General features: G+C 42.1%; 1 protein-coding gene across 4 annotated transcripts in view; it reads right to left on the bottom strand.

Moving 5' to 3' along the window:
• Positions 1–581: 581 nt before the first annotated feature.
• Positions 582–10,310, bottom strand: part of PRR5 (proline rich 5) — a 117,011-nt gene continuing 107,282 nt past the window's right edge. For 3 of the 4 annotated variants that reach the window (XM_089770201.1, XM_089770197.1, XM_089770200.1), the window contains 2 exons: positions 4,139–4,277; positions 582–1,748 (listed from right to left, as the gene is read on the bottom strand). In XM_089770201.1, coding sequence (XP_089626327.1) covers positions 1,198–1,748; positions 4,139–4,277 — 690 coding nt within the window. In that variant the 3' untranslated portion in view covers positions 582–1,197. The remainder of the gene's footprint in view (positions 1,749–4,138; positions 4,278–10,310) is intronic. The other variant, XM_089770203.1, reaches the window with a different exon arrangement.

Below are 10,310 nucleotides of genomic sequence, written 5' to 3'. Positions count from 1 at the left end.
AAGACTTCACTCCTCCATGACAAATAATTGCAATATGGCAACTGGGTAGGATCCATATTTATTTTAAAAGCATTAGGTAAAAAAACCTAGGTGAAACTGGGATTTAGCTGCATAGTGCACATTACACGTTATTGGCGGTCAAGTAGCTAAGCTCCTTTGCACCATTCTGGGGGCTTGATCCTGAAATCATTTGTATACCGCTCGTAATAGATTAATTCTACTTACTCCATGGGACTGCTGGCATGGGTAGGGACTCTGCATACTGAGAAGGGCTGCTGGTTCATACTCTAACATCTAACCCTTTAAATCTCCCTGCCTAGTTACAATACCTGCTGCAAAATACTTTAAGAACACTGATAAATAATTAAGATTTATATTTAAAGCCCATAACTTTATTTACACAGGAAACAAGTAACTTGCATTGTGCTAGATTGGAAAATTCTTTAAGAATTTACACAAAATTCTTGGAAGTGGCACATTAAAAGCAAATTAACATAGTCCTAAAAGCCAGTTTTAGGCCATCTCTCCCAACTAGACACTGGATTGGCTGTGAAACACAACATTAGATGCCAGGCACTGCATCGCATTATGTAGCACATTGTTTATTTTACTGTTTTTCTTAATAACCCTGACTTATTGAGGTGAGAGGAGTGCATACACAACACACCAATAAAAGACTCACTATAAATCATTGTATCCTGCTACAATTTATGACCATCTTTTTTTTTTAAGTCTTCCCCCCCAGCCAAGATCATATTGTTTAAAGAGCAATCTGCACCTTTACAGGGATCTTTCAAGACAACTAAAAATAAAAGCTGACTGCAGGCGTACAACGGATTATGCCATTAAATGCACTTATCCAGCTGAACTAACAGCTTTCTATTAGACACTTTCTGATTTAGAAAAAAAACACAAACAATCCACAATCTTACAAAGACAGTAAGAGATCTTACTGCAGAACAATGGGAAGAAAATAGGCTGATGGTTTAAAAAAAACAAAAACTGGGGGGCCATAACTTCAGATAGTGTAAATCAATATAGCTCCACTGATTTTATTTATTTATTTTTTAAATACTGCTCTGATGATTTACACCAGCTGAAGTTTTGGCCCTGTATGTGTACCTTTCCCCTGCTGTGTGGCCAGACATACCAGTTACTTGTACATAACAATAAAACTAAGGATTTGTCTCCTGTCAGTCACACGATGCTTTGTCTGCTCACATCCATGTTGTATGTTGATGAATTTGAACAACCTCTGCCAAAATCTATGAATATTCCTTCAGAATCAGAGTCAATTGACTCCAAAATCTGGTCCACTATATTCTCGGGGCTGGAAGAAGGGACTGGAATCAAGGCGGGGTCCCTGGCCAGCTCAAAAGCCCTGTTTTGATCATCCATAGAACAGAAGAGGCCTTGCTGTTGCTCAATTGCACTGAGTTTGCTGGAACATTGCACTGAACTGGCACTGGGTCTTTCCTGGTCTCCTGGGAGTGAGTTCTTCATGGTTGTCACCGAGCTTTTAGAGCCATTGTCCATGATGGTTGTGAGATTGGAATACCCTTGTAGCTCCATGCAGGAGGTCATTTCAGAAACGGAGTGCCTTCGGATGCCAGTTCCATTGGCTGCAATTCCCTCTGTTTCGTACTCAGCTACGGGGGTCAGCAGTGGGTTATTGTAGCTTTTCGATCTCACCACCGGGTTCTTGGCAAGGATGTCACCTGATTTGGAACGTCGGAAGAAGCGCTTCTCTGTAAACAGACACAAATCTCAAATAAAATCTCTGACGTCTCTGTCTTTTATAGCACCCCCGCCAACCTCCCCAAGCATTCAAAAATGAGGGGTCCTTACAACACGAGTGAATTAAAAAATGAGCTTTTAAAAAAGAAATGTTGAGGGTTTTTTATTTAACCTTCTAGTTTTTGTGTCTTTAGGGACTATATCTTCAAGCTTTTCTTCAAAACTTACTTGAAAAAATAAAGCTGAGATTCTCGATCATTCAAATGAATCCAAAAACTAGGGGTTTGAACGAATGCCAAATATTGTGCAAACTGCAAGAATTTGAGACAGTGTTTTTATTTAATGACAAATCAGGACTGAAATTATGCTCTTAGGTTAATGTTATTGGAAATTCCCTGCATGTATGGGAAGAGAGGCCTGGAATCAAAGTTTACCATGAGGATCTGAGACCCAGCTTTTTGTCCTGTATCTGTTGGAGTCTAACTCTCTTTTGATTTAATTGAGCTTGTCCTTTCACCAAACCACGTCCTCCAGAATGAACAAAAATGTGCTCCAAGAAGATGGTGCTGCTAATTGTAAGTAAGCTATTTAACAATATAAAATCCATGCACAGCAGTTATGCCTCAGTCACCTGTTCTTTGAAAATTAATCACTTTGGAAAATACTGGTTTAAAAACTTAATTAGAAATTACTTGTATTGCCTTGTTGCTTAGTTTCACAGTAGTCCAGATTTTTTCAGCTAATCGTTAGAATTCAGTTAAGCCACTTTCAAACACTGACCACTAGGTGGCAGCAATTTTGTATTATTGGTACTACCTAAGACCCTTTCGGAATGGGTGTGCACACAAGAATGAAATGACTATTAAGCATCCTTCCAGAGGTTCCAAAGTTCTACGAGTTATGTGCCCCGATCCAGCTACCACTCAGGATGCTTTGAGTGGCTTGGGAGGGAGCCTATGCAAGGAGAGAGGTGATTAGTGCGCACTATGAAGTGTTTTAAGGTCAGGTATGTACAATAGCTGCAACCTTTCCCTTTCCTGTCAGGCCTGAAAAAATACCCTTACCCGTAGCCATGTGTCTTGAGTGGGTTTGGGGACCCCACAGAACTAGTGCCAATGAGGCCTAACCTTCTGAAAAACCTACAGTGTTTGATTCCAAGTCCGGTTCCTGAGGCTTGCTATTGGCACCTTAGGGGCTTGGTGTCCCAAGCAACACCAGCAGTTACCCTGTTTCATGTCCTGGTCATAGCAATAATGAATACAGAATATAGCCGCTCCCCATGTTACGAACAAGTTACAGACCAACACTTGGTCCGTAACTCGAAGTGTTCGTAACTCAAATCCCATAGAGTTACATGGCGACCGCGCTGTTCGTAAATGCGGATTGCCGTTCGTAACTCAGATCTGCATTTACGACCGCTTTGGTCGTAAGTGCGGATGGTCATAAGTGGAGGTGGTTGGGGAGGTGGTTGGGTAGTTGGGGAGTGGCTATAGTTCTGAAGATAACCAGCTTAGACTGGCACTCATAAAATTGATCTGTTTCTTTATAGACATGTTGCAACACACTCCACTTTCAATTCAGCTTTGTGTGAAAATCAGGAACTATTTTACTGACAATTTCATGAGGAAAATGGATTAAATCGACTGTCTAGAAAATACGGTTTATAGCTGAACTGGGTAGAAAATTACTTGTTTTTAAAATTATGGGTACAATTATCACTTTTCCGTCCAGACTTGCAGTGCCTGCATATTTCCCTACATTTTCAACAACATAAATTACTCAAATGGAATAGCATTCAGTATTGGCTTCACTACACCGCTACGGCCATCAGTTGGGATCGTCTATGGAAGACACTGAGTGCTTTTGATCATTCTTCATGATTATTTTCAGTCCTAAACAGTTGTATAAGGTTGCTGGGTCCTGATTACAGGGCACAGCTCTCCACTTCAGAATAGCTACATTCAGTAATTGCTGGATGCACTTCTTGTATCTGCCCATCCTCTCTCCTTCTACCTCACACTCCATAAAACATCTGAGTTCAATTCCTTTCATTGAAAGGTAATAGAAAAATGTAGAATTATTCATAGATTTTCAGGTCAGAAGGGGCCATTAAGATAATTTAATTTGATGTTCTATGGATTGTGCTATGCATGAGGTCAACCTTCTTTTATTACAAATTTTATTTCAGAGTTTCAAAACCTGGAGCAGGTTTAGTCCAATTGCAGCTTAGCGGTAATTTTATATGCCCCCAGTGCACCATGAAGGAAAGTACACGCCTCTGTTATCTGACATCAACAGTCACCCATTTTAGGGCACAGGCATGATGTATTTACGAAGTTTTTAGCTAGCCATCTGCACTATGTCAAATCAATGACTTTATAAAAGCCCCTGTTATTCTTACCCAAAATACAAGAGGAGTGTGTGAAGGGTCCATCACTGGAATACAGACCATATGTGCCCAAGTAAGGAGAAACCACTTTCTGTATCAGGGATTCCAGTTTCAAATAGTCTTCAGTCACTCCTTTAGATTCATGAACCCCCTGAAAGAAAGAGCAAAACTGAAGATGAATCCTGTCTCTCAACATCTGAAACTCAAATTGCTCACCAGAGCAGAGAGCCAGTAGGCATTCTGATTACATTATATTCCAAAAGCACACATGCTGTCTTATCTTGGTTTATTATTGTTATGGTTTATATTGCAGTAATGTATGGGAAGCCCAATCAAAAACTAGAGCCCTGTGTGTTGGGCACTGTACAAACACATAACAAAAAGACTGCCACCAGGAACTTACAGTATAAGAGTATATATGTCTACACTGCAATTGGGAGGTGTGATTCCAGGACTTGCAGACTACTTGAGCTAACTTTGAGCCACACCAGCTTCGGTAATAAGAGCAGTGAAGCTGTTGCTGCACAAACCCTATCTAGGACTTTGGTTACATACTCAAGTGGTACCCTCTGGGCATTCTAAGGCCCTGTCTCCACTTGCAGTGGCATGTAATATGAGTAGCTAGCTACATGTGGCAGTGGAACACAGGCCGCATCCACACTGCACTGTGTTACCCAGTATGAGATAGTGAAAGCTTCTCCCCTGCTGGAGCCTTTCCACACAACCTCCCCCTTCCCAGAGATTTTCTTGCTAACAGACTCTGCAATGAGGAAAGACTCGAGCATCAAGGAGGCAGTGGGATGCTACACTACTTAAAACAGCAGTGTCACTGAAGGAGACTTGGTTTTGGAGTGGAGAGAGCCATGTAAGATAGATACCCTGGGAATCAGGACTGTGGGGCACTCTACTTTGTTCGCCTAAGCAGTGCCTTACACTTTACCCTGCCATTTATTCCCATGCCCCTTGCGTGTGCAGTGACTGTACCCTCCACACTGCAGATTCCTCTCCTGAGAGAGCAAAGGTTTAGAGATTCTAAATAAGGGCCTAAATCTACATGGTGTGGAGCCTCTCATAAAAGAGGTCCAGTTCCTTCAAAATTCCTAATGCTCACTGATAGCTTCACCTACTGAAAAAAATTACACCGAAGTTGATACATCAGGGTTTTGACAAACTAGCTGGTGTGTTTATTACGTGGCAGCTCTAACTCTATAGCCACTGACTTCAGTGGAAGCTGCTCAGGTGCTGCAGTTTGAGAATCAGCCCTATAGTCTCTGGGCATGCTGGCACTAACAAATTAGGTCATTTGTATTTAATTCTATTTCGAGCATCCAATTTAACAAATACTTTTACATGTCCCCACTAGGGATGTAAAATCCCATTTACTCAGTTAACCAATTAAACAACCATTATCTAAATCACTGATGATGATATTGAACAGAACTGGACCCAGAACTGATCCCTGTGAAACCTCACTCATTATACTGCTCCAGCTAGATTGTGAACCACTGATAACTACTTTCTGGGAACTAGTTTTGCATCCATGTTATAGTAGTTTATTTAAAAGAAGGACATGCAAGATCAAGACAGTATCAAAAGCCAGAGGTTAGGTCTACACTACAGCTTTTTCCAATTTTATTTCAGAAGAGGCTTTTCCAAAATTTATCCCATCTACACTGGACCAAATTTTGGAAAATTCCCCTCTTTCGGAAGATCCCTTCTTCCTCACGGAATGAGGAAGACAGGGCTTCCAAAAGAGCACGTTTGCACTTCTGCTTTTTTTGGTGGAAGAGCAAACGCGTTACCTGGACATGGCGGAGTTTTTCCGGGATACTCTGGTATCCCAGAAAACACCCCACAATGTAGACATACCCTTACTAAAGTCAAGATATGCCACATCTACCACTTCCCTCCCATTCACAAGACTTGTCACCCTATCAAAGAAAGCTTCTAGGTTAGTTTGACATAATTTGTTCTTGATATATCCAGGCTGTTACTTATCACCATCATCATCTTGAGTGTTTGCAAACTGAGGCTGCATCTAGACTGGCATGATTTTGTGCAAATACTTTTAATGGAAAAGTTTTTCTGTTAAAAGTATTTGTGCAAGAGAGCATCTATACTGGCATGTTCTTTTGCGCAAAAGCATCTGTGCCAGTGTAGACACTCTCTTGCGCAAGAAAGCTCCGATGGCCATTTTAGCCATCGGGCTTTCTTGTGCAAGAAATTAACTTGTCTGTCTACACTGGCCCTCTTGCACAAGGACACTTGCGCAACAGGGCTTATCCCTGAGTGGGAGCGTCGGAGTATTTGTACAAGAACCACTGATTTTGTACAGTACAAAGTCAGTGTTCTTGCGCAAATACTCACGGCCAGTCTAGATAGGCGGCAAGGTTTTGCGCAAAAGCGGCCATTTTGCGCAAAATCTTGTCAGTCTAGACGCAGCCTGACTGTTCCATTATAGTTCTGGATACAGAAGTTGAGCAGACTGGTCTGCAATTTCCCAGGTTGTCCTTATTTCTCTTTTCATAGATGGACACTATATTTGCCCTTTTTCAGTCCTCTGGAATCAATCCTATGAGACATGACTTTTCAAAGATAATCGCTAGTGGCTCTCAGACTGCCTCACTCAGCTCCTACTTAGGAGCTCCCTTAGGATTGGAGAAGGATTCTGCCTGCTATTTTAAAAGGCATTTGAAGAATATGATCAGTTCACTAGCACTATGGGATCTTCTCTCCTCCCACAAGCCCTCACACAGCAGCACCTGCCAGTAAAACTTACTCTCCAGTTTAGTCACAAAGTTCCTTCTTTCGCTTGCAAGAACTAGACTGACATTAATCGTCAGGCCTCATTTTGACTTTAGTTTATTTGCATCCCCACTTTTCAAGCACGGAGACCTCAAAGTGCCAGTATCTTTGAATGAAGTTAAAACCTCCAGCTGTTTACACAGGCAGCAGGTAGTCTTAGCCCTCAGCTGTGCATGCAGTCAGACATTTTTCAATTCTTTTTGAAAAACTAAAGAGCATCTGGTGTCCTATGCAGCTGTGATGACGTTTTATTTTGTCTGTTGGCACAAATACATTGTTACCACCTGCAAGATCCTTCCTGCTCAAACTATTGTTACAGATGTTCCTGAATTCTCTGGAAGGGGATTGTGCATGTAAAGACTAAATAGCAGAAAACACACACACTCACTCTTTCAGTGGAGCAATATATAGCCTCTCAATACCAGAAATGTGAGGATCTTCAGGCTATACGATGAACTTGTAAAACTGTTTATTTTTGGTGTATGAGTTCTAGGTCGAATGCTCCAGAGCCCTGTATTGATCCTTGAACAGGCACAGCACCATGCATAAGCATGTTTCCTCCTCCACCAGTATGCCTGAATGTATGGGAGGGACCTCTTCTATGAAAGAGGGAGTGATGATGTAGCTATGTGTGAGGGGAGGAGTCATCAACTAGAGCTTGATTAAACCACATGCATCATGAATCATAAACCACATGAATCATTTCTGAGCTAGGCTCCAGCCAATCCATAAGCCACCACACAGACCAGTAGACATGACTTCCACTTCTCCAACCAGTAGACCAGACCCTCTTTGTCTTACTTTCTGACTGTCTCATACTGTGTACTGTGCCTAGCACAACAGGACCAATCATGGTTGGGATCTCTAAGCACTACTGAAATTATAAGAATTAGTAAAACTAAATATCCTGTGCAGCCTGAGGTCTACAGCCTTTCAGGTGAAAATATAGGAGACAAGGGGAATAGAGCAGGTAAAGACTCCTCAAGCAATCTTTGCAAAGTCACTTCTTTGAGGAGAATGGAAACATCAGGGCTACTTCTAGACTGGCATGATTTTCCGCAAATGCTTTTAACGGAAAAGTTTTCTGTTAAAAGCATTTGCGCAAAAGTGCATCTAGATTGGCACGGATGCTTTTCATCTAGACGCACTTTTGCGCAAAAAAGCCCCAATCGCCATTTTCGTGATCGGGGCTTTTTTGCGCAAAATAAATCTGAGCTGTCTACACTGGCCCTTTTGCGCAAAAGTTTTTGCACAAAAGGACTTTTGCCCAAACAGGAGCAGTATAGTGTTTCCGTAAGAAGCACTGATTTCTTACATGAGATCGTCGGTGTTATTGCGGAAATTCAAGCGGACAGTGTAGATAGCTGGCAAGTTTTCCCGCAAAAGCAACTGCTTTTGCGGAAAAACTTGCCAATCTAGACACAGCCTGGGTGTGTAGAACATCATCTTCCAATGATACAGCCCTTCCTCTTATTACACTACATTCATCATTTGGGCCCACTGGAAGGAGACCCTTGAAGAATTCCACTGGGATTTCAACAACTTGCACCTCCCTTTCCCCCCTACAATTAGGGATGTCAATGTGTAGATGACTACACAATTAACTGATGAGCCCGAGCTTATCAGTTAATCTTGTCAACTACACGTACTCTCTCCCTCCCCATCCCCCAGAGGCAGCAAGTGGGGGGGCGGGGGGAGAGTGGGAACGGGAGCCAGTGCCCATGAGGAGCTGGCTTAAAAACTGGATCCCCATGAGCAGTGGATCCACCTGCCCCTCCAACCCTGTGCTGCTGCCTTGTGGAGGTGGGAGCTGATAAACACAGGAAGGCAGCTGGGGGGGTAGGGGAAGGTAGGCAGGAGCCGGTGCTGGGGAAAACCAGTTTAAAAGATCAAGGCATTCTTAAAATTTAAATACCCACGTGGGGAAATGAAGAAACAGATTGACAGAGCCAGAAATCTGCATCTTCAAGATAGACCCAACAAGGAAAATAACAGAACACCATTGGTCATCACCTACAGCCCCCAACTTAAACCCCTCCAGTGCATCATTGACAATCTAAAACCTATCCTGGAAAACGATCCCTTACTTTCACAAGCCTAGGGAGACAGGCCAGTCCTCACCTACAGACAGCCTCCTCACCTGGAGCAAATTATTTCCAGCAGTCACACATCACACCTCAGACACACTCCCCCCCATTGCCAACTCGGTCCACACATCTATACTAGTGACAATCACAGAACCTAACCGCACAAGCCATAACATCAGTGGCTTATATAATCGCACACCCTCTAATGTGATCTATGCCACCAAGTGCCAGCAATGCCCCTCTGCCATGTATTTTAGCCAAACTGGACAGTCTCTCTGACAAAGGATAAATGGATACAAATCAGACATCAGAAATGGTGACACAGAGAAACCTGGGGCAACATTTTAACCTGCCTGGATGGACACTCAGTCATGGTTTTAAAAGTAGCCATTCTTTTACAAAGGAATTTCACAAGCCAACTACAGAGAGGGAGTGCAGAATTGACCTTCATATGCAAATATGACACCATTTCCTTTGGCCTGAACAAAGACTTTAGCTGGATGACATATTATTGCACCAGCTTTCCTTACATTCAACACCTTATTGACATCAAAAGTTAAGTATCAGGCACTTCCAACCCACTCAGTCTCATTAGCACCAGGACTACAATTGCCAGATATTTTTTCTCCCTCTCCTTTATTTCTGAAGGTCCCCCTTTTTTTTCCTCTACTCAAGGTCAAGTCATCCAAAGAAGTGGGTCTCAAAGGTGCCACAGGACTACTCATTTTTAAAGATACAGACAAATATGGCTGCTACTCTAAGACTTTTAAGTGTACAGTTATAGTGTTGTTTGTTTATACATTGATGTATGTTGTTAATTATGAGCTAAATAAAACAGCCTTAGCAATATTATCTACTCAAGCATTGAAAAATCATGAATCAGACCCTCTCCACACCTAAGATCAAGAGATGGAAAAAGAAACCTTCATGATTTTTAAGACAAATGATATCTTTTTTATTCTTTTTTCTTACCTTCTGGGTTTTAAGCTTTTAGGGGACATTCATGAAAATGTAACCTGAGTGCTACGAACCTTATTATTTTATAAACATGAAAACTGAGATTCCCACGTAATGGCTTGACTCTGGGAGCTCAGGGTTAAACTCCTCACCCCCAATATGATAGCACATGGTAACACTGGCAAAATGGTGATAATCTCTTACATTCATATTTAGCTGTGTTCAAACAGCAAGATCTCAGTGTTTTGCAAAGATTGCTAGATACTAGAATGGCTTCAGCAAACTTTGAAATGCAGCTACCTCTGGGACAGAGAGCAGTAGCTGTGCAACAGCAC

Source organism: Pelodiscus sinensis, chromosome 1 (genome assembly GCF_052426305.1).
Source record: "Pelodiscus sinensis isolate ZL-2025 chromosome 1, ASM5242630v1, whole genome shotgun sequence".
Lineage (NCBI taxonomy): Eukaryota > Metazoa > Chordata > Testudines > Trionychidae > Pelodiscus > Pelodiscus sinensis.
Note: the sequence above shows the minus strand (reverse complement) of the source record. Positions and strands in the feature narration are given on the sequence as shown.